A 24,336-nucleotide genomic window follows, 5' to 3' on the forward strand; every position below is an offset into this window, starting at 1 on the left:
CCCCTTCCCAAGCCAGGTGCAGCCTCACGGGGGCGGGAGGGGGAATATTTCCATGCAGGGCTGCCCTGTCTCTCCAGAGCGCACCTCGGACCTGCCTCGGCGCCCCTTCCTCCCTTCCCACGGTCCGTGTTTGAGTTAGTAATGGGTGTTTAATTGGGGGAGGGAGAGCAATTCCCCTCTCCCTGAGGAGGGGGCCCGCCTCTTCGCCTAGGCATTTATTGCCCTACAAATTGTTACTTCCTCCTCGCCTTCGACTTCACAGCGCCGCTTGTAAATCACTCACGTCGAGGCGCTCCAGAGGAGAAGCGCAGCAGCGGGGGCGCGCACGGACCGCTCAGCAGGCGCAGAGGAGCGTCGGATTCAGGCGCTGGCTGTCGGATAGGTTCGGGGGTAAATTCTGAAGTGCTGGCGCTCTTCAGGACAACCTCCGTGGCCACCCCCGCCCTACCCCCTTCTAAGAATTTTTGCGCAATGCCTAGACAGCCAATCTCTCGCACTTCCAACTCCCGCTTTGCTGCACATCCAGCCTGACGAAGAACTCTGGTGGAGTCGAACGCTTGCTCACTATTTGACGACAGGTTGGTCCTAATAAAGGGCCTTTGGACCTTTCCCAAATAAAACTGGCATATGGACCCTTAGCCATGCAGACTGATGTAACCCCTCGCTTCCTCCACTGAGATTATTTTCTGGTTTTCTCTCTGAAAGAGGACTGGAAGGGAGATAGGTGGCTTGCCAGTCCCTGCTTCGCGCGGCAGCCCTGGAGAGAGGATGGAGGGATGAACGAGGTCCTCAGTCCAGCCAGCAGGCAAATATGGAGAGGAGATCGTAACAAACAAACAAATAAACAAACAAACGACCTTCCACGACACCCATCAGCTCGAAAGGTGGTGTGCGCTTGTCTCTTTTCTTCTCAGTTTACGAACCTATACCTCACCCCCCCCATGCGTTTTCGACTATGCAGATCGCATTTCTTTCAAAGCTCGTATCCGGTTCATGACACCTAGATCTGAATCGGAATGATGCCGGATCCCTTGAAATAACGGGCCTCAATGAAGAGTTTAGGCTAGGCGCTAGTGCTGCGTGGTTTCGACGGAAAGTGCGCAGCCTGATCCTAAGGAGGCCGACTCAGAAGCAGGGGTGCCGCCAACTTGAATAAAATATTTTGGGGGGGTCCAAATAAGCCCTGCCCCGCATAATCGATCGCATGGCAATGCCCATCAAGTGGGGGGCGCCCCCTCAAATATTTTAATGGAAGGCGGGCAAGCCCCCTCGACCTCTAGGAGTTGGCTCCTATGCTCAGAAATAAGTGGATCGAATTAGGATCTGGGAAGTCGGGGTTCAAACCGGTCTCTCGGCTTAGCCTAGCTCTCAGGATTGTCATGAGAACAAAACGGAGAGAGGTGGGCGGAGAACCCTGTACAGCACCTTGCACCTTGGAGAAGAGGTGGGGATAGAAACGCAATAAATAAATAAATGAGCTTTGTTCCTTTATCTTCAAGAAGGACAGGCTCAACATGGTTCTCTGGTTAAGGCGCTTTGGAGCTGCAGCGATTTGGGGGCATTCTTTTTATTTATTTATTTTAAAACAGATTTCCAGAAAGAATCGTTCACCACATCCGACTCCCAGCCCTCGCTTCGAATCCGACCACATCAAACTGGTGCCCCCGCCCCAAAATGTCCACCGGACAAAACGACCACGTCCCCGAGTGGGACGGCGCGTTGTGGCCCAGACGGGCTGCCTGGCTTCCGGCAAGGGCTCTGCAGGGAGAGGGAGGCAGCCAGCCCATGCTACCGCTGTGGAAATTTCACTGGGGGCCACATTCGTTGTTTGGGAGGAAGAAGGGCCGGTTTAGCCCGTCTGCATCCCTTGCCCTAAAAAGGAAGGTGCCCTCCCCCCCGCGCCCACGAAAGAGCGCTGGCTGACTGTTGTGGAGGGGGAGCCTTCCGCTAAGGGGGCGGAGAACGTCTGAGGTGCTCAGCATGAAAGCGGCCGCCGTAATGCGAGCGAGATGGAAGGCAGGGGCGAGCTGCTCTGCCTCCCACGCCGCCCTTTTTCTTTCCTTTTCTGTTTTTAAGGCAGGCAAGGGCGCATCAGGATGAGGAGAAGGTGGTAGGGGGGGGGCTTTACACACACACACACACACACACACACACGGTCCTGGCGTCCATTCCAGACAGCTTCTTCCACAACCCTCCCCAATCCCCAAAACCAGCCCTGAAATGTATTTGGCGAGGGCGAATTCGTGCCCAGCGCCTTTCTCCTGCCTTTCCAAGCCATCGCCCCGCCCCTCCCGCTCTGCTAAGCAGGTATTCCGCTTCACCCGTTATATATTCTGTACACTGTGTGTGTACACACACACACACCCACACACCCACACACACACCACTTGGAAGGGGGGAGATTTCACCCACAATCCCGGATTCTCGCCGGCACTTATAATTCCGGACGCACAACCCAACACCAAAGTTAAGCACCGTTGATTTCAGTGCGCTTGACTTTAAGTCCCGTCTTAAATCTATGGGGGAATTGGTTTGTTGTTTGTTTGTTTGTTTTAAATGCCTTAACAGTGGTATCCCCCCCTTAAAAAGTGAACTAAAGCTTCAATATTATGATGTTTAAAACGCGCACGCATCATGGGTGATATCCAACATTCATAGGCAGAGTAGACCCAATGGAATCAATGGACGGAAGTCAGGCTGGGCACGACTTAAAATTGGAATAATAATAATAATAATAATAATAATAATAATAATAATATCATTATTAATCCCCTGTCTGATCGATTTCTACTTGTGAGGTAGAAACAGTCCCAAAAGGAGATGTGGTTGAAAAATGTGTGGTTGAGAGTCTTTAATATTATATTTTATTTCACATGAAAGAAGATTGAATGATTGGGTGTCTTTTAGGTTTTTAGAGGGGCAATTCACCAGGCTGCACCGCTAAGCACATTGCTGAGTAGGCTCAGTTTACCCAGGTGAAACTGACTAGATTAGTTTACTCACCCACGACCATTCCTTCAGGGAATTAGGATTTTCCGGTTATCCCCAGTGCGTCATCTCTTGAAATCTATACAATCTGTAGCATTTAAAATTTTGGTATTATAAACTGCACTGTGTTTGATCATATTGCCCAATATCACTGTAGCCCGATGTTATGCATGTTTACTCGGGAGTAACTCCAGTACGTAGGACTGCTGCCTTACCCACATTTTGGACATCGCTCCTGTTGAAGGTTATTTGAGCAGATCAGGACTTTTCACCGGGCTACTTCTGTCCCCACCATCGTTTTTACCACTCGCCATTGAACAAGCTGGCGACTGTATTTAGCAGGTTACACTGACTACAGCCATTGGGGTTTTATTTTCTTTATTTATAGAAGCTTTTACAAAGCGATTTAAAACAAACGAACGCCAAAGGAGCCTCTCTTTACGAACAGTTCTGTAAGGGTGGACAGACGCAACATACGTAACTTACCACACAGAGACAAGCACATCTGTGTTTTTATTTATTTATGCATACATAAATAAATTTAATACGCTCAATTGTATGACAGCCATGCGAACGTTCCCATACCTAGTGGAAACCAGGAAGCTGGCCGAAATTTGGCTAATTGATTGATCTACCAAAAAGTGTTTTCTTTCATCATTCCAGACAAAAGGAAATCGTTTAAATCACCAAAGGCTGTCTGTGAAATCTTTGAATGCTGCTGCTGGTTGGTGGTTTCTCTCTCTCTCTCTCTCTCTCTCTCTCTCTCTCTCTCTCTCTCCCCCCCCCCCCCATTCTTGAGCTGCTGTCCAAACCTCTTTTCTCATGCTTCCTTTTCGTTTTAAACGTGTATTTGGACGTCAAGTCGTCCTTCCTTGTCACGCTTTGTGAGCCTGTGGGGATCAAGAAAAGCCGGCGCCCGACCCCAGGAGCGCGTTTCTCTCAAGGTAGACATTTTCAGATGCAAAATTGCTTTTTCAGTTAGGAGTTGAGGGTTTTTTTTGGAGGGGGGGGGGAGAGGGAGAGATAGGAAACCATCAGCCCCATCCCTCGTGTGGGTGGCTGGGTGGGTGTGAGGGGGCGATGCGGTGCTCTGCAAAAGGCCACCCGGGAGCGTGCGTACGCGTGTAGATGCGCGCGCCCTCGCGGCTGAACGCGGTGCTGCGAGCCTGTGCGCTCTCATCCTGGATGCGGTCTGGAAGCTCACCCGGGACTTAGGTCTCTTTTCCTCGCTTGCGCTATTATCAGATCAGTCTCCTGTGGCCGGGAGTGCCTTTCCTACGTACGAGCCGTCGATTAATGCGATGTCCCCCTAGCCTCTCTCCTGGCATTTCGGGACCCCCTCCTACTTCCCCTCCCCTCCCCTCCTATTCCTCCCCAGTCTCTCTCTCTCTCTCTCTCTCTCTCTCTCTCTCTCTCTCTCTCTCTCTCTCTGTCATTCTGGAGCCCTGAAGACTGCCCTGGTCGCAGCACCGCCACTTAATCCAAACAGCTGGGCCTCTCCAGTTTGCTTTCCTCGACGACATCTATTTACTTAAAGAGATCTAAAACCAATTAAGAAGGGGGAGAGGAGGAAGAGGGAGGGAGACAGACGAGGAAACCGACCTGGACTGAAACAAACAAGCAAGCAAGCAAGCAAACAAGCAAACGAGCGAGCCAAGGAGCCCCCCTCCCGCCCGACGAGAGCCACAACCTAGCGGCCGCCTCGTCCATGCGTCTCGATTGGACCCGGTGGCCACCTAGGAGAGCTGCCTCGGCCGCTGCAGCCTGGCGCTCTTCCCTGATGGGCCGGTCGGGGCTGTGCTGTGCCCGGAGCTGAGCGCCGCTGCGGCCCCCGCCATGCCACAATGGTGACCGCCTGGCTCGTCCTGCTGAGCGCCTTGCAGGCGGCGCGGGGCTCCCCCGGGCCGGCGGTGGCCGGCGGGGCCCCCGTGGGGCCCCCGTGCGCCCGGGGAGGACCGTCGTGCGACCCGCGCTGGCGCAGAGACGCGGGCGGGCGCGGCGGCGTCTACGAGCATCTCGGCGGAGCGCCGCGGCGCAGGAAGCTCTACTGCGCCACCAAGTACCACCTCCAGATCCACGCCAACGGCAGGATCAACGGCACCTTGGAGAAGAACAGCGTCTTCAGTGAGTACCGCTTGGCCCCCTGCCCGCCCCACACCCGCTAGCCGAGCTCCCCGAGCCCCGAAGTGGAAGCCAGCCCCCTCCCCCAAATCTGGCTCCCAAGTCGAGGCGCGTTCAGCCCCGACGACCGGGCCTCGCTGCCGCCTCGGCGATTCGACGGCTCCTCCTCGGCCAAGGCTTTTCGGGTCCGGGTGACGGGACACCAGGAGAAACCCGCCCGATGAACCCCATGAGCCGTCGAGAATTAAAGCTTGTCTCTTAGAGGCATGCAGAAGGGATCAGGCGTGTGCGCTGAGAGGTTACCCACGGGAAATTTCTCACCCAAGGTGAGATTTATTTATTTTTTAAATCAGATCAAAGCGGGCGGTTTTAAAGCATAGGTTGGACGGCCATCTGTTAGGGATTCTTTTGCGGCGATTGCTGCTCTGCAAGGGGTTGGATTAGATGACTTTCAGGGTCCCTTCCAACTCCACATTTGTCGAAATCCCCGTGCCCGTCCCGTCCTTTGTGCAATCTTGATATGTTGTAATAATACCTTCGCTTTATTTGAGCCAGGGAATAAAAATTTGAGTTCAAGACCCTGCTTGAGTCTTCAAGCACATTATTTTTTGTGGGGGCGGGGCACACGCTGAAAAAGAATAAATAAACATTCGCACCTAGCTCCGGGAACATTGCATGTGTTGACTTTTGCCAATTCAGCTTGAGAAAGGTAGAGGAGTAACACAGTGGGGAAAAAGCAGGCATTCTCTGGCTTCGCCAGTCGAGCCTGGGAAACTTTAAGCAATGATTGGCAGCCTGTACAGAGAGATGCTTGGGATAAAGGGTCTGGCCAGGGGAAGTGAGAACCATAAGGATATACGACAACAAGACCATGCTTCTGACCATGTGCAAAGTATTTCCAGCTGGCCATTGGATAACCACCAGCAGCTTCCAGATAAGATGTGCATGATAGATGGTAGGCAGTGCTTGTCTTTTTAGGGATAAATTTTAGAAAGGTTATTTTACCCACCCACCCTCAAGCAACCAGCCCAGAAGACATTATACTGTAAATATAACCCTTAAAGGAACACAACAAGTAGGCAAAAGATCAATTTCATGGAAGATAAAGGCTATCAGTGGCTACGAGCCTCAGTAATTATACTCTGCCTCCATGGGTGCAGGCAGTATGTTTCTGAAGTTCAGCTGCTGGAAGTCATGGGAGGTCCCAGAGGCCCTTGGTTTGCCAGTGAGAACAGGATGCTGGGCTGGACAGGCAACTGGCTTGATCTGGCAGGGCTCTTAAATTATGTTCTTGTGCTTGTCAATCATCTTCCAGTGGCTACCACTGACGCAGTGGACTGATAAATATATTAGTCTTTGTGGTGCCATGAGACACATTTGTTGGTTTTGCTGCAAAGAAAGAAAGAAAGAAAAGAGAGAGAGAGATTGAGATTACCAACACTACTGCCCTGGAAATTAAATGCGTTTCTGTGGCAAGTCTTGGTCTAAGAATTGTGGCTGTTTTGCTTCCACATATTTAATTTTTAATGTTTTTCTTTGTTTTCTGCCTTGCACTTTACATATCAAATACTCTCTGCAGCCAAACATAAGACACAATGGGAAACAAATCACTGTGTGTGTGTGTGTGTGTGTGTGTGTGTGTGTGTAGTCACACCCACACCACCCATTTAAAACACTCTTATGGCACCTTAACCTTTAGGAAGGGTGCTGGGAACTTTAGCTCTGTGACGGGTCTCCTAACAACTCTCGCACCCTTAACAGCCTACAGTTCCCAGGATTCTTTGAGTGGAAGCCATTGCTGTTTTAAGGGCTTTAATGGATGGTGTGGATGGAGAAAGGCTAGTTCCACCATGACTAGGAGGACTAGTGAGGCTGAGATCCTTTTCTTTTTTCCCCTCTGGATGATGTGAGTGGGGAATATATCAGTGATTTTTTATTTTTATTTTTTGAAAGCATCTTCTAAAATTACCACCACACTAGGCTGTTCCTCTGCCGGTCCAGACGGAAAGCAAAGGGCACAAAGGAAGGGGCTGCCAAGAATCCCCGGCAAAGGTCTTTTCAGGTTTGTCTCTCCCCAAAAGAAGAGGAGCGGGTGGGAGCCCAAAGGACTTTCCTCTCCTCTCCCTTTTGTTCCTCCTCTTCCTGGAAATCTTTCCTGGACTTAGTTTGTTTCTCTCCCCCTCACTCCCCCTCACCTCTCCAAATATACATCCCTGTGGGGAGGAGAATCAGTGCTCGAAGAAGCAAAGAAGCTCTCTGAGATTGACAAAAGTTGAGGATCCACTGGTGACTGCCCCTTAGTTTATCGTCTCCTAAGGTGTGAGTTCCCAGGACCAGCTTTCAAATCCCTCTTCCCTTTTATGACACCAGGTCAGATTGCAGCACTAATCCTGGAGAGGGAGGCGGGTGGTTTGTAAATAGTGTGTCAAGATGACTTTCACACTTCCGACTGTTCATCTCAGCCTGTTTGTTTGGTTTCCCTTCCCCTCCTATTCACCTTGTTTGATTTGTCTTTGGAGAGTTAGGGCACATTTTCTGAATGGGCTGCGGACATGGTAGGATGGGCACATTTGCTTATCAAAGGCAGGCTGCCTGTGTTAAAGACTATCCTGTGCAAAAGGAGGAACATTGCAGTCAGAAGTCAGGGCGCACTCAGACATGGACACCCATCACTCGGTGGCAAGGGTGCAGGGCTGGCATGCATATGGGTGACATAATAATCACTGTCATGTCAAGCAGTGCTTTCAGGCAGCACAGTAATTTTCAGTGGAAGAAGTTCACACATTCAGTTGCAATGCATCCCGTGAGGCATCAACAAGGGTGTGATCAGGCCAAAGCACTCTAGCAACTCCTGCACATTAAAAGAGCTGAGCTTTGGCTCGGTTTTGCCACACCTGACTATATGCATCACATACCTGGATCATGGAATCATAGAAATGGTAGAATTGGAAGGGAGCCCAATGGTCAACTTCTCCAACCCCCTGCAATGCAGGAATCTCAACTAAAGCATCCTTGACAGATGGCCATCCAACCTCTGCTTGCAAACCTCCAAGGAAGGAGAGTCCACCACTTTCTGAAAGAGTCCATTCCACTGTTGAGCTGCTCTTCCCATCAGAAAGTTCTTCCTGATCTTTAGTCGAAATCTCCTAACTTGAAGCCATTGGTTTGGGTCCCACCCTCTTGTTCCTTCCTCCATCAGTGACAGCCCTTGAGATATCTGAAGATGGCTATCATATCTCCTATCCTCTGCTATGAGCAGCTTATATTCATTGTATAAACCTTTCATGAAGGTTCCTCAAGACTGTGGAAAGAGGAAATATATTTCAATTAATGTCTTCTGGGCAGATATAAATGAAGCAGATTAAATGAAACAGATTAAGCAGATAAGAATTAAACTCATTGAGATGTTCAAATTTTGGTCAGTTGTGTACAGCACAGCCCCTCCATTGTACCACAATGTCATAGAATTATACTGTAGAAAGTGAATCTTTCAGTCCTAATCTCTTGCTTCAAGAGGTTTAATCTTGGGCATCTGAACGCTACTTTCAACCAATGCAGATAGTACAGAACTAGATGGGGCAATGGTTTAATTTGGTTTAAAGCAGCTTCCCATTTTGACACATGCCTACCCAATCTTTTTTCCTTTGATCTCAAAGGAAAGGAATATCATTTCTTGAATGCTTGCTGTTCACCTGCACAGAGAAGAAGAGAATATCTGCTGATGGGTAAATTTACACATACATCCACTCAGTGGCACTCATTCAAGTGACTGATCAAACACTTCAGACAGAGATTTAATAGCACAATATTTTTCAGTGGTGGCAGTTCGCACATGTAACTTAAAACCATCAGGTGATGCCATAGCACAATGGTGAATGTGCCAATTGTGGGATATTTAAAATGCAGTCAAGCCAACAATTTTGCTAGAAAGGCACAGGATAGGAGCTGAAGCTCACCGAGTTTTCCTGTAAACTTGCTAGAATGAACTCTGTGAGAGACACTCCCACTGTGCCCTGACAGAAGGAGGGCATAGCTATATATTCTCCTACCTGCCTGGGCACACCCTCTTTCTCTCTTTCCATCTCTTTCTGCTCTGCCAGCAACATGAGAACATCTGCTGGGTCTGAGCACCAATGCTTGGGCTGCATCTTAAGTTGGATTTAAGTGTGTCTTTGTAACTGAATTACCATTTTAAGCCTGCCTGAACAAAGCTGTGGTTATCTGTTACTCTTCAACAAGTATTCTGAGTGAGTAAATGTTATTTCTACCTTTTACAAGATTGCTTGTTTGATTGTTGCTTTAAGGGGGAGAAAAGAGGGAAATACAAGGAGAATCCAGCCTGCCTTAAAGCATCCTGGATTTCTTAAACTAAAAGGCTAAAACTAGCCTATCTAGCTTCCCTTTTAAGCTGCAACTCTGCTGAACTCAAATGTGAGGAATGGTGATATCTAAGAAATATACCCTCTCCTAGCATCTATTCACATCCCAGCGCCAAGCAATTCTATGCTCCTACCATGGTGGCAGCCAGTTTATGCCCGCATATTGTCAGCACAATACCCACCATCACATGTTGGGTGAAAAGGATATATGCACAGAAGAAGCAGTATTTAAAATATGTCTTCTTCATTGCCATAGAAATCCCAAAGCAGTTTACATTCAAATCAAATGCACGATGCATATTAAAACAAACCAGGCAGGAAGAAAATTAGTTCATCTATCTATCTATCATCTATATCTATCTATCTATCTATCTATCTATCTATCTATCTATCTATCTATCTATCTATCTATCATCTATCTATCATCTATCTATCACCTATATACATAATGACAAATGGTTCAGGAGTCCTCACAGAAAAGCCTGGGCAAATAAAGAGGTCTTTATCTGGAACTAAAAGAGTTTCTTCTAGCCATAACTGAGAAAGGAGGGAATTCTATAAATGGGGTGCCAGTACCACGAAGGCCCTGTCTCTCGATTAGGCATCTGTATCCTGAACAGTATATAGCTTTATATATATAGCTTGAACTTATATAGGTAGCCAGTGGAATTCTTTCAGAACTGGTGTAATACTGTATGCTCACAGTAGACAGCACCACACAGCAGCCTAGCTACCTGCAGCTTCTGAACTAACCTTAAAGGCATAGAGCTCATTATAGTAATTCAGAGGTGGGGAGCTGGAGGGCTAGAACCTTATAACACACCCCAATGAGCAACCTTGTTGGTCACCAGGTAACAGCAACCTCCTTTGAAGATGCGTCTTTAGTGCCAATCACCTGTTTGGTGCTGGAAGTGCACCTTCAAAGCGGATCCCTGTAACCATTGATCAGCTGGTCATCAGTTACTGGGAGCCCCTTTGAAGTCTCAGTAGCAGAGGAAATACTCCTAAAAATGGAACATTTTTTAAGGGTCCCTGAAGGGGAAAACCATAGTGCAGCTGATTCCAGCTGACTGTCAGGGCTTTAGTTTTGCAGGGCTCTATTCAAGAACGGACCACCAGCTTATTGTTGGCATCCATGCTGTGCTTTGAAGCCCCAACAATCTCTTGAATGGGTTTTCAACAGAAAGCATGGCTTGAAAGTGCCTTACAACTGTACAACGCTCAGCTGTAAATCCCTGTTTGGCCCAGCAGTGACTTTATTTCAGGGCAGGTGACTGGCTTGGCCAAAACAGCCTGGCAGGCCAAATCAAGCCCATAGGCAGGTTTCTCATTTCTGCAGTCACCCAATAATATTATCCACACATTGAGTCTCGACTCCTATTAATATTCATATTATTGTTTACATTTATTAGTATCATTTTCTTGCTGCAGGCAGCTCAAAGCAACTTTACAAAAAGCTAACAAAACAAAAACAAGAAACCCATACATTCATAAAGACCAAGAAAAAAAATCCATTAAAAATACCCATACAGGATGAAAGCCCACCTAGAAGCTGAAAGCCTGCATAAAAGGCTACACACAGAGAGGGCTACCTTGGCTCAGAAATCCACTTGTAACATGGACATGTCAGGATGGAGCATGAGGAAGCTGCATGATATTGGCAGCATGGAGAGTTGTCCATTCCCCCTGCCCTGTCTAGGCATGGTCCCTCTTCACATTATTAGTACAGTGGTACCTCGGTTTAAGAACAGCCCTGTTTACGAACTATTCGGTATACGAACTCCGCAAAACCAGAAGTAGTGTTCCGGTTAGCGAACTTTACCTCAGTCTATGAATGGAAGCCAAACGGTAGAAGGGCACCGGCGGTGGGAGGCCTCATTAGGGAAAGCGCACCTCGGTTTAAGAACGGCTTTGGTTTAAGAACGGACTTCCGGAATGGACTAAGTTTGTAAACCGAGGTACCACTGTATAGGAATGAGGCTATTCCTGCCCTGACATGCCCCCATTGCTCCCACTCTCCAGTCCTTCCACTAGCAGAGTTGCATCAGTGGTAGGGATTTGCCAGCATATCTCTGCTTTGCCAGTCCACCCCCAAAGTTACATCAATGATGTTTTTCTATGATCTGCCAGTGCAGAGGACTTACACCAAGTCTTGAGGCTTATCTGCCAGTATATGATGATGCTCTGAGTGATGTATATACATGCAGGTGAACTGGCTATAGGACAGTTTCAATGCAAAAGAGAGTACAAAACCTCCTGTGAAGGAGAAGGCAGTATTTCCCCCCCCCCCAAAAAAACTGTTAAATCCCTGTTTGGCTCAGCTGTAACTGAGTTTAAGCAGGAATAATTTCTTAGTACATGAGATACCGAATTCAGTATTGAAAGCAACAAGCTTTTAAACTACTGGTGTCATAATCTGAAATGAAAATAATAAATCTGTGCGTGAATGATGTTGATTATTCTGACAGCATCTCCCAAGTGCCTCGCTTTCCTATCTGTTGGGTCTCTGCACATATAACATTTTTTCAGTGTACATATAAAATCTGTTTTCCACCCCGCTCCATGGAATGTCTAAAACCATAAAGTGACTTGCATGAATGTGATGGACAAGTGTTTGAAAGCGTATGTCTAGTTATTTGTTTTTACATGTCGTGTTTTCTACTGTTTATCGTACAATGCTTTGTGAGTCTTGGGCTTTAAATGCAGAATGCATTTAAAACACACATGGAAGCAAGCAGGCAAATACATGTCACATGGCTACTCTGCTCAGAGAACCAGGGTTGCTTGCACACTCTCTTTTGGATGTTAACATAGTGGGAAACATGAGTTGGTTGCTCTTTAATGTGTGAAGCAGTCCGGGATACATGCATACCTTTGGCTTTCTCGTTGTTTCACTTGTCTGGGCGATGAGACCCTTTCCTTTGATGGTCTGAAATAGTTCCACTCTTTGAATGTGGCTTAGACTGCCACATTGTCCTTCCCTGCAAGGGCTGCACTGACTTTCTAAATGACAGACTCCATTCATGGTTCCATACGTGGCTTCTAAGATGCTTCAGCCTCTCATCTGAACTCCATTTTGCCCTCTGGAGACCTCAGCCAAAGCATTGTCCCGAAATGGGCAGCTTTGTGGTTTGCTTCAGTAAGTCAAGCACCCTTGTGTCCCCTAAGAAAGGCATTAAAGGGGATTTAAACTTTTTATAGACATATAGGATTAGGTGGCCCTCTAGTTCAATGTCAGATCTTTCTTTTTCTGAGGCAGTTCAGTCTCAATCAAACAGCTGGGGATTTACTAGCAAGAGTTTGCTTCAAACAATTCCCATGCTTTTATTTTTCTTCCCCTTCCCCTTTTCTTTTCGATACAAAAGGCTTTGCTTATAAACTAAGTCGTGAATGCAGGTATCTTGTGAGATGGTGTTCTTAAACAGGATGTTTCCCAGATGGAAGTAGTATTTTGGCAATTTATTAGTATTAACAGCTGAAGACACAGCCCATTCCCTGGGAGACCCAGGTTCGCAATTCTTGCTCAGTTCTAGATTCAGTCCACAGCCTTGGACAAGTGCCTCTCTGCATCATTTTTTCACTTCTGTGGGAATTGTAATAATCAACTTCATCAACTTCTTGGGAGGATAAACAGAACCAGACAGCCAGGGTGATGTAGTGGTTAGAGTTTTGGACTGGGACCTGGCAGACCAGGGTTCAAATCCTCTCTCACCTGTGAAGCTCACTGGGTGGCAATGGGCTAGCCATCTGCTCTCAGCCTAACTTACTTCACAAGTCAAAACAAAATAAAATAAAAAATTCCTTCCAGTAGCACCTTAGAGACCAACTAAGTTTGTTCTTGGTATGAGCTTTAGTGTGCATGAGCTCATACGAAAGCTCATACCAAGAACAAACTTAGTTGGTCTCTAAGGTGCTACTGGAAGGAATTTTTTATTTTATTTTGTTTTGACTATGGCAGACCAACACAGCTACCTACCTGTTACTTCACAAGGTTGTTGTGAGGATAATATTGGGGGGGGGGACTGTGTATGCTGCCTTGAGCTCCTTGAAGGAAAGATGGGATACAAATGAAATAAATAAATGAAATGAAACAAATCACTTTGCAGAGCAACATGTCAATTATGAACACAAATAAGTGGGAGATGCAGAGATCTCTGGGGTGCCTCATCCATCACAGTGTTGGGTTTCATATTTGCAATCTGGTGACCCCTTAGACTGAGCTTCTGGGTATGAGTGCTTGGCAGCACAGATCTGAGACAAGTATGTAGTCCCAGTGACAACAAGTGGTTTTACCTGCAGGTAAACATGGGAGGTTCATGATGTAAAAGTGGTACAAAATTTGTTAATAATAATAATAATAATAATTCACTGTACATCATCATTGTATATCATTAAGCAAAAGCCTTCCTTTTCTGTTTTAGGTATCCTTGAGATTACTGCAGTGGATGTTGGAATTGTTGCCATCAAAGGCTGTTTCTCCGGCAGATACCTGGCCATGAACAAAAGAGGCAGACTTTATGCTTCCGTGAGTGCTATTTACAACAGAAGCATCTTAACTATGGCAAGGAAGCTGAAGTATCCTGCACTGGAGTGCCAGTCATTTTCAATGGGGATTTAAATACCATTGTAGTCCAAAGGACGCAAATACTGGTGTCTATGTACAAACATTTATAGAGAACAGAAATATGTCCTTTGGTTTTAATGTGGGGATTAAGTAGCCAATGCTTGGAGGCCTCTAGATAAACTATTATGGTAAGCACCAGGCATACTCATTTTTCCTTTCATGTGTGCTGCTGATCAGCCAAAGAGGGAGGGAGGGAGGGAGGGAGGGAGAGAGAGAGAGAGAGAGAGAGAGAGAGAAAGAGAGAGAGAGAGAGAGAGAGAGAGAGAGAGAGAGAGAGAGAGAGAGAAGGATTTATAACTACATAAATTTACCGGTACATGTCAAGATATCCTTTTAGAGACTGTAAGTAACTCACTCAGGTGAATAAGTGTAAAGAGGTAAGGAAGTCTACAATTCACATTGTGATCAGGAAGGTTTCTCAAAAGAAAAATCTCCTGGGGGTGTCAATGGGAGTCCCATTTGCACACAGCTATGAATGGGCTCCCTGTGTGTGTAAAGTAATTTAAGTTGGGATCTAACACAGCAGAGAGGTGCAGCACCAAAGCTGCTAACAGACGGAAAGAATGTGTGAATGAAATGAAGTTTTACTCCAACACTTTCCAATTACCCTTCTGTACTTTGATCCGACTTCCTGGTATGTATATGGTAGGATACTTTACAATGAGGATTTGAGAGATACTGCACTGCCAGATAAGGAAGGCTGAAGAAGGGTTGTAATACACATTTACTGTGCATATTATTTAATGGAACCCAGTGCAATGTTGGTTGGGGTGTGTGTGAGAGAGAGAACTGGGAGAAAAGTAAGAGAAAAGCATTAATCTGTAGTGTTAAGATGAGGAAACGACCCCATCTTCCCTCTCAATAACCCACGTGCAGCTGAGAGACGTTAGGTGACTATTCACAGAGCTCCCACTGCCAGCACCCTTAACAAACCATCATTCCCAGAATTCTTTGGGGAAAGCCATGACAGTTAAAGTACTATACCACTTTTTAAAGAGTGCTTTACAAGTATGGTGTGGATATGAGTTGGCTGCATTAGTTAATTACTGGATTCCAGGGTGAGCCAACTCCCCCCCCCCAAAAAAAAACCTCAGAATGGAGCATATGAATTTCCCAAGTATTTCCCCAAGCATTAGGGATTCTTGTGCTCTAGATCAAGGGGCTCCTAAACTACCCTTTGGACCCCTAGTGGTCCATCAGTTTTGTTTCAGTGTCTGTAAAAATACAATTTTTTAAAAAACCAAACAGCATCTAGCACAGCGCATTAAAATTGCTACGACAGACCAACAAATCATTGAGTGGTTCCTTAAGAATTTTCAAATGGTCCATGGGAAGAAATGTTCAGGAACCAATGCTCTAGATGAGATGTTAGAATCAGTGAGTGAACTAGCTAGAGCAGCAGCTGATTAATTGCTGGAGGCTAAACTGCATCTGGGAGGACAAATTTTAATTAGCCAGGCTTAGAGAAGATAACTTTCTTCGTAAGAGCAAATGGCAGGCTTTTGTTTTTTGTTTCGGTAACTTAGGCATCTTTAAATGTCTCCAAATGCATACACACAATATAAATCAATGGAATTCAGTGATTATAAATTGATACAAGTCCTTGATTAATGATACACCGAGTAAAGAATTATTTAGGTCAACAGGCACAATTAAAATTCTACCTATTTTTGTTAATTTTTCATTTGCAGTTTCCACCTGCAACTTTCTATCAGCAATAGCTACTGTATTTTTCAGCAATTATCCTTCAACTTGGAGGGCCACAAAAATTGTGACCCACCAAGCCAAACACAACCCACTTTTCATAAAGAGATATATAAATATGCCATATTTAGGGGAGGATCTACAGTTATATATATGAGGAGTTGTCCACAACTCTGCCATATCTCCATAGACCTCTATCCTGTTAGGCAGCTTTCCCCAGGGGCGTCGCTAGGGGGGGGCGCTGGGGGCGGTACGCCCCCGGGCGACAGGGGCCACAAGCGGCGGGTGGGGGCGACAAGCGGCGGGTGGGGGCGACAAGCGGCGCCCCTCCCGCCACTCCCCAGGCAACGCTGGTCACCCCGGGAGCAGCAGCGCTGCACGGATGGGGTGCTCCCTCGGCCGTGCGCTGTTGCTCCTGGGGCGACCGGAGCGAGCGGCGGCGCATGGGGGTGACAAGCGGCAGCCCCTCCCGCCATTCCCAAGCGCTGCCGCTCCCTCCGTCACCCCAGGAGCAACAGCGCACGGCCGAGGGAGCACCCCGTCCGTGCAGCGCTGCTGCTCCCGGGGTGACCGGCAGCGTGGGGAGTGGCAGGAGGGGCCGGCACTTGTCAGCCCCACGCGCTGCCGCTGGCTCCGTCCCCCCCGGGAGCAGCAGCGCACGGTGTGTGCGGTGCTGCTGCTCCTGGGACAACGGAGCGAACGGCGGCACGTGGGGGTGACAAGAGGCAGCCCCTCCCACCATTCCCACGCGCTGCCGCTCCCTCCGTCACCCTGGGAGCGGCAGCGCACGGCCCGACGACGGAGTGCGCCTGCACGCGCAGGCGCACTCTGTCATCAGATCGCCGCTTCCACAGCCTCCTTTTGAGCCGGAGAGCTTAAAAGCGAGCTCTTCGGCTTAAAAGAGGGCTGCAGAAGCGGCGCCGGCACCCCCGGAAACGCCCTGGGGGCGGAGCGTCATGACGTCACAATGTGATGTCACGACGCCCCGCCCCCGGGGCGTTTCCTTTGCCGCCCCGGGTACCGCGGAGCCTTACTCCGCCACTGGCTTTCCCTAATAACTATAAATATGGTTAGCTGAAAACAGAAGGAAAAATGTCTGATCTTCCCATGTCCATGCCAACGGGGGGGGGGGGAGAGGCATGGAGCAGTGTGTGAACCCAGGCCTTACCCAGCCTTTGCTCCATGATGGCAAAGTATGGTTTAGCATTAAGTCTGAATGGAGCCACTCAGGCTTCATTTTGTCTTCTGCCACTGCTGCCTTCCTTGCTATGTTGTGTTTTAATGTTGTAACCCATCCTGGGACCTTAGCTTGAAGAGCAGATAATAAACACAACAACAACAACAACAACAACAACAACAACAACAAGGCAACTTGTTTGCCTATTTGTTGTTGTTCAGTCGTTCAGTCGTGTCCGACTCTTCGTGACCCCATGGACCAGAGCACGCCAGGCACGCCTATCCTTCACTGCCTCTCGCAGTTTGGCCAAACTCATGTTAGTAGCTTCGAGAACACTGTCCAACCATCTCATCCTCTGTCGTCCCCTTCTCCTTGTGCCCTCCATCTTTCCCAGCATCAGGGTCTTTTCCAGGGAGTCTTCTCTTCTCATGAGGTGGCCAAAGTACTGGAGCCTCAACTTCAGGATCTGTCCTTCTAGTGAGTACTCAGGGCTGATTTCTTTGAGAATGGATAGGTTTGATCTTCTTGCAGTCCATGGGACTCTCAAGAGTCTCCTCCAGCACCATAATTCAAAAGCATCAATTCTACGGCGATCAGCCTTCTTTATGGTCCAGCTCTCACTTCCGTACATTACTACTGGGAAAACCATAGCTTTAACTATACGGACCTTTGTCGGCAAGGTGATGTCTTTGCTTTTTAAGATGCTGTCTAGGTTTGTCATTGCTTTTCTCCCAAGAAGCAGGCGTCTTCTAATTTCGTGACTGCTGTCACCATCTGCAGTGATCATGGAACCCAAGAAAGTGAAATCTCTCACTGCCTCCATTTCTTCCCCTTCTATTTGCCAGGAGGTGATGGGACCAGTGGCCATGATCTTAGTTTTTTTGATGTTGAGCTTCAGACCATATTTTGCGCTCTCCTCTTTCACCCTCATTAAAAGGTTCTTCAATTCTTCCTCACTTTCTGCCATCAAGGTAGTATCATCAGCATATCTGAGGTTGTTGATATTTTTTCCGGCAATCTTAATTCCGGTTGGGGATTCATCCAGTCCAGCCTTTCGCATGATGAATTCTGCATATAAGTTAAATAAGCAGGGAGACAATATACAGCCTTGTCGTACTCCTTTCCCAATTTTGAACCAATCAGTTGTTCCATATCCAGTTCTAACTGTAGCTTCTTGTCCCACATAGAGATTTCTCAGGAGGCAAATGAGGTGATCCGGCACTCCCATTTCTTTAAGAACTTGCCATAGTTTGCTGTGGTCGACACAGTCAAATGCTTTTGCATAATCAATGAAGCAGAAGTAGATGTTTTTCTGGAACTCTCTGGCTTTCTCCATAATCCAGCGCATGTTTGCAATTTGGTCTCTGGTTCCTCTGCCCCTTCGAAATCCAGCTTGCACTTCTGGGAGTTCTCGGTCCACATACTGCTTAAGCCTGCCTTGTAGAATTTTAAGCATAACCTTGCTAGCGTGTGAAATGAGTGCAATTGTGCGGTAGTTGGAGCATTCTTTGGCACTGCCCTTCTTTGGGATTGGGATGTAGACTGATCTTCTCCAATCCTCTGGCCACTGCTGAGTTTTCCAAACTTGCTGGCATATTGAGTGCAGCACCTTAACAGCATCCTCTTTTAAAATTTTAAATAGTTCAGCTGGAATATCATCACTTCCACTGGCCTTGTTGTTAGCCAGGCTTTCTAAGGCCCATTTGACTTCACTCTCCAGGATGTCTGGCTCAAGGTCAGCAACCACATTACCTGGGGTGTATGAGACCTCCATATCTTTCTGGTATAATTCCTCTGTGTATTCTTGCCACCTCTTCTTGATGTCTTCTGCTTCTGTTAGGTCCTTTCCACTTTTGTCCTTTATTGTGGTAATCTTTGTACGAAATGTTCCTTTCATATCTCCAATTTTCTTGAATAAATCTCTGGTTTTTCCCATTCTGTTATTTTCCTCTATTTCTTTGCATTGCTCGTTTAGAAAGGCCCTCTTGTCTCTCCTTGCTATTCTTTGGAAATCTGCATTCAATTTCCTGTATCTTTCACGATCTCCTTCGCATTTTGCTTGTCTTCTCTCCCCCGCTATTTGTAAGGCCTCATTGGACAGCCACTTTGCTTTCTTGCATTTCTTTTTCATTGGGATGGTTTTCGTTGCTGTCTCCTGTATAATGTTACGAGCCTCCATCCACAGTTCTTCAGGTACTCTATCCACCAAATCTAAATCCTTGAACCTGTTCTTCACTTCAACTGTGTATTCATAAGGAATTTGATTTAGATTGAATCTTACTGGCCCAGTGGTTTTTCCTACTTTCTTCAGTTTAAGCTGGAATTTTGCTATAAGAAGCTGATGATCTGAGCCACAGTCAGCTCCAGGTCTTGTTTTTGCTGAGTGTATAGAGCTTCTCCATCTTTGGCTGCAGAGAATATAATCAATCTGATTTCGATGTTGCCCATCTGGTGATGTCCATGTGTAGAGTCGTCTCTTGTGTTGTTGGAAAAGAGTGTTTGTGATGACCAGCTTGTTCTCTTGACAGAACTCTATTAGCCTTTGCCCTGCTTCATTTTGATCTCCAAGGCCAAACTTGCCAGTTGTTCCTTTTATCTCTTGACTCCCTACTTTAGCATTCCAATCCCCTATAATGAGAAGAACATCCTTCTTTGGTGTCATTTCTATAAGGTGTTGTAAGTCTTCATAGAATTTGTCAATTTCGGTTTCTTCAGCACTGGTAGTTGGTGCATAAACTTGGATTACTGTGATGTTAAAAGGACTGCCTTGGATTCGTATCGAGATCATTCTATCATTTTTGAAATTGCATCCCAGTACAGCTTTCGCCACTCTTTTGTTGACTATGAGGGCCACTCCATTTCTTTTACGGGATTCCTGCCCACAGTAGTAGATATGATAGTCATCCGAACTGAATTCGCCCATTCCTGTCCATTTTAGTTCACTGATGCCTAGGATGTCAATGTTTATTCTTGCCATCTCATTTTTTACCACATCCAGCTTACCAAGGTTCATGGTTCTTACATTCCAGGTTCCTATGCAATACTTTTCTTTACAGCATTGGACTTTCCTTTCGCTTCCAGGCATATCCGCAACTGAGCGTCCTTTCGGCTTTGGCCTAGCCGCTTCATCAGCTCTGGATCTACTTGTACTTGTCCTCCGCTCTTCCCCAGTAGCATGTTGGACGCCTTCTGACCTGAGGGGCTCATCTTCCAGCGTCATATCTTTTATATGCCTGTTGTCTTTGTCCATGGAGTTTTCTTGGCAGGGATACTGGAGCGGCTTGCCAGTTCCTTCTCCAGGTGGATCACGTTTGGTCCAAACTCTCCGCTATGACCTGTCCATCTTGACCTGTCCATAGCTTCCCTGAGTAATTCAAGCCCCTTCGCCACGACAAGGCAGTGATCCATGAAGGGGTGTTTGCCTATAGAAAACCATTATATAAAATAATTGCAATTGGTTCATTAAACTTCTCTTTATTAGTGTTTTTCTTATGCATTATCCTTGTGGGATTTGCAGCCTTTGATTCACTGCTGGGGTCTACCTGGGGGTCCCTGATGTAGTACAATTGAAGAATGGACCTATTGACTCCCTCTGCTGGGCTAACTGATAATTCCCTTCTTGTGGCCTTTTCAATCACATTGTGCTAGGAGAGTAGCCAGTGGCTGTGCTCCCAGTTGCAGGGTAATCAGAGCTCTGAGCATCAGAAGTAAAACAGGTGGAGAGCTACAAAACAGATGAAGGAAACTATGGAAAATGGGCATATTCCACAGACAGTTAGTCAGTGTACTATTGAACTGGACATCTCTACAAGTGCTGATTTTGCTGGAATTTAAGCATGTCTAATATTCTCCAGAGCAGAGGTAAAGGTAACCCCTGACTGTTAGGTCAAGTCACGGATGACTCTGGGGTTGCAGTGCTCATCGCGCTTTACTGGCCGAGGGAGCCGTCGTACAGCTTCCAGGTCATGTGGCCAGCATGACAAAGCCACTTCTGGCAAACCAGAGCAGTGCACGGAAACGCTGTATACCTTCCCGCCGGAGCGGTACCTATTTATCTACTTGCACTTTGACATGCTTTCAAACTGCTAGGTTGGCAGGAGCTGGGACCGAGCAACGGGAGCTCACCCCATCACGGGGATTCAAACCGCTGACCTTCTGATCGGCAAGCCCTAGGCTCTGTGGTTTAGACCACAGCACCACCCACATCCCTAGGTTCACATTACTTCATGAGCAACCTTTTGGGGGTCACATGCCAGAGCCCTTAGTTTGGCTTACCGGTAAATTGTTTGAACAGTTTTCAGATTGATTCTGCATGCATACAGAGTTTTTGATCCCTGGAGGCCCCGACTTGTACCCTCTTTTATGTGCCACTGTTAGCTTGCATGAAAACAGCTACATTTGACCTGAAATAGCCATTAGTTCTTCATTTGGATTTCTGGAACTGATGGTTCTCCTCATTACATTACAGGAAACCTACAATGCTGAGTGTGAGTTTGTGGAAAGGATTCACGAGCTAGGCTATAATACGTATGCATCCCGCATATACCGGACTGTGCCCAATGGAGCCAGCGGTAGGCGCAAAGCTAGCGCTGAGAGACTCTGGTATGTCTCCATCAATGGGAAAGGACGACCCAGAAGAAGCTTCAAAACCCGTCGGACCCAGAAATCTTCTCTCTTTTTGCCTCGGGTGTTGGATAACAAAGACCATGATATGGTCCGACTATTCCATACAAATGCTAAGTACAGAGAGAGCCTGCTAAAGCCTCCAAGCAAGAACCAGAGGAGACGCAGAGGACACTAAGGGATGCTCTGTGGGGAGGGCAAAGGATGGAGAACCAAGAAGACAAGTCAGTGTTCATAGTGCTACTAAATAGCTAACAAATATGACTGTGTGATCAATGTGGACTCAGAAAGTAATGTTACGCTGTATGTATATATTTTACCAGTTGTCTCACCAAACATACTTGGCTAATAGGTGTTTTAGACTTATAATCCATTGTTAAGGGCATATGATATAATAAATCACAGCATGTCCACGTGTAAATTAGATGGATGCAACCATTTTCATTGTTTGTCTTTGACTATTCTTTCTCAGTTGCTTTTTCAGTATCGCCATTTTGTTAAATTAAGAATATTTAAACACAGTCATCTTCATTCCTCCGTAGGCTTGTCATCTGTTCAGAGAAAACTTACTCTGATGGAATCATATTAGTTTTAATCAATTACATTTGTATACATTTCAATGAGACTTCGGGTCAACTAACGTTACATCTTTACATCTGAATCCAGCCCAGTGGTTTTAGATGGTGCATGTATATGTCACATAAGCACCGTCTTAGAGGAGGCATAAACGTGCAGATTTATATTTTTTAAAAATTAGCTTTGAAAAAAGAAGTATTTCCCAGTTAATTTGCGATACCGTTTGAGTTTATTAAAAAATATCATACAGTGCAATCCTGTATGCACATACTCAGAAGTAAGTCCCATTGAATTCCCACTGAGTTTGCTCTCAGATATGTGGGTATAGGCAAAAGGTTGCAGCCCTGGCTTTCAGGTACTTATCATTGTGCAAACATAATATTCCCCTGCTCCAATTTAGAACCAATATTAAGAACTGCAATTTAAGAATGATTTATTTTGTAAAATCTTCTTTTAAATTATTTTGCCTTTCATTTTAATCAACAGTAACTACCAGATATTAGTCATTACTCTTAATTAATGTGAAATGCTAAGCAGAGTGCATTTCGGGAAAGATGCATGCTGCTAAGATAATTGTTCTCTTTTTTAAAAGTATGTTTTGTTTGTTCAAAACTTGAGGATATTTTAAAATAACTTCCTGTGCCTCTATAAAGCTTGCTGAAGTGTAATATACATTATTTAAAATCAGGCTTCAGGAGAATATTCAAAACAGGTTGCTAAGTGCTATAACAGCTTCTCTGCTTTGACGTGGAACTATGACGTGGAATAGCAACGTTCAAATATCATCTCACACAACATTAAAAAGTACATTGGAGCCTTTCTGAAATGGTTCCAGTTACAGGTAGGTAGCCGTGTTGGTCTGCCATAGTAAAAACAAACAAACAAACAAACAAACAAACCTTCCAGTAGCACCTTAGAGACCAACTAAGTTTGTTCTTGGAAGAATATCTGAAGAAGTGTGCATGCACATGAAAGCTCATACCAAGAACAAACTTAGTTGGTCTCTAAGGTGCTACTGGAAGGAATTTTTTTTTTTACTTTTTATTTTGTTTTTTCTGAAATGGTGTTTGTGCCACTCGTTAACATAATCAATGTGAGATAGAATGTGGGATGAGATCAAATGAAATACCTACAGGATTTTTCTTTTCTTTATGAACCCTAACTAATTTCAGGATCTTGTGTGTAATTTTATTTAGGTTCATATCATCAAGGAGGTCAAAAGAGTTTTGGTACCTTAGATACTCAGTTATTGTGGTCTGCCTTTTCCTAGGCAAGAGCTTGTTTCATTTGATGTATGAAGCATATATAAATAATATTTGTTAAACTTCTTTTGATTATCAGCAATGCTAAGCTGGTTCTTTCTGTGTTTTTTCCTCTCTCTCTAGCCTGGATCACATGTCATGTTAAGCCAGAGTAGAGGGGAAAGGTTTGTAGGGAACACAGCACTTGGTTGGAGATCTGGATCATCTGATCTGATGCAAGGACAGAGAACCACTTTAGCTCAGTGGGCTATATCTTTACCTCCTCCCACTGCACAGGCCAACTGTGACAGGTGAGCCGGGCTGCCCACATGTCAAACATCTGACATCATGATGACTGATAGGTGGGCAGTCCCACTCACCTCTCAAAGTTGACTCATGGGGCAGGGGGTCCACTTTGCAGCACATTCCCTGCAGAGAACATGCTGACAAAGCAGCACCAAGCAGGATTGACTTCTCCGCTCATCAGTAGGGATTCAGTCCTGCTCCCTGAAGGTATGTTGGTAGGATTCAACTTCAAGGTGAAAGGAGAAGTTCCCTATCTGTCAGGGTCAAGGATGAAGGCTGCATGTACACCATACATACATCCAAAGCACATGACTTCACTCAAAGAATCCTGGGAACTGTAGTTGTTAAGGGCTGGGAATGGTAGCTCTGTGGTGGGTAAACTACAGTTCCCAGGATTCTTTGGGGGAAGCCATGTGCTTTAAATGTGCTCATATGTAAGTGTGCATGTACAAGGGGACAGGGGATTCTGCACCTTAGTGGCGTAGAATTTCAGCAGCTGTAACTTCTCTTCTGCATACTGTACTATAGGCTGCACTCCAGGCGCTGATTTTGTTTGAAAACCCCCGGCTTCAGCAACTGAGCTTAGATATCTTTCTC

At 46.2% G+C, this 24,336-nt stretch overlaps 1 protein-coding gene across 1 annotated transcript; it reads left to right on the forward strand.

Moving 5' to 3' along the window:
• Positions 1 to 4,719: 4,719 nt before the first annotated feature.
• On the forward strand, positions 4,720 to 22,060 carry FGF3 (fibroblast growth factor 3). The gene is made up of 3 exons (XM_033173217.1): positions 4,720 to 5,112; positions 13,910 to 14,013; positions 21,462 to 22,060. The coding sequence occupies exons 1-3, from the start codon at positions 4,833 to 4,835 to the stop codon at positions 21,792 to 21,794; spliced, it is 717 nt and encodes a 238-aa protein (XP_033029108.1). The 5' UTR covers positions 4,720 to 4,832; the 3' UTR covers positions 21,795 to 22,060.
• Positions 22,061 to 24,336: the final 2,276 nt, after the last annotated feature.

The sequence above is a fragment of the Lacerta agilis genome, chromosome 1 (assembly GCF_009819535.1).
Source record: "Lacerta agilis isolate rLacAgi1 chromosome 1, rLacAgi1.pri, whole genome shotgun sequence".
NCBI classification, from domain to species: domain Eukaryota; kingdom Metazoa; phylum Chordata; class Lepidosauria; order Squamata; family Lacertidae; genus Lacerta; species Lacerta agilis.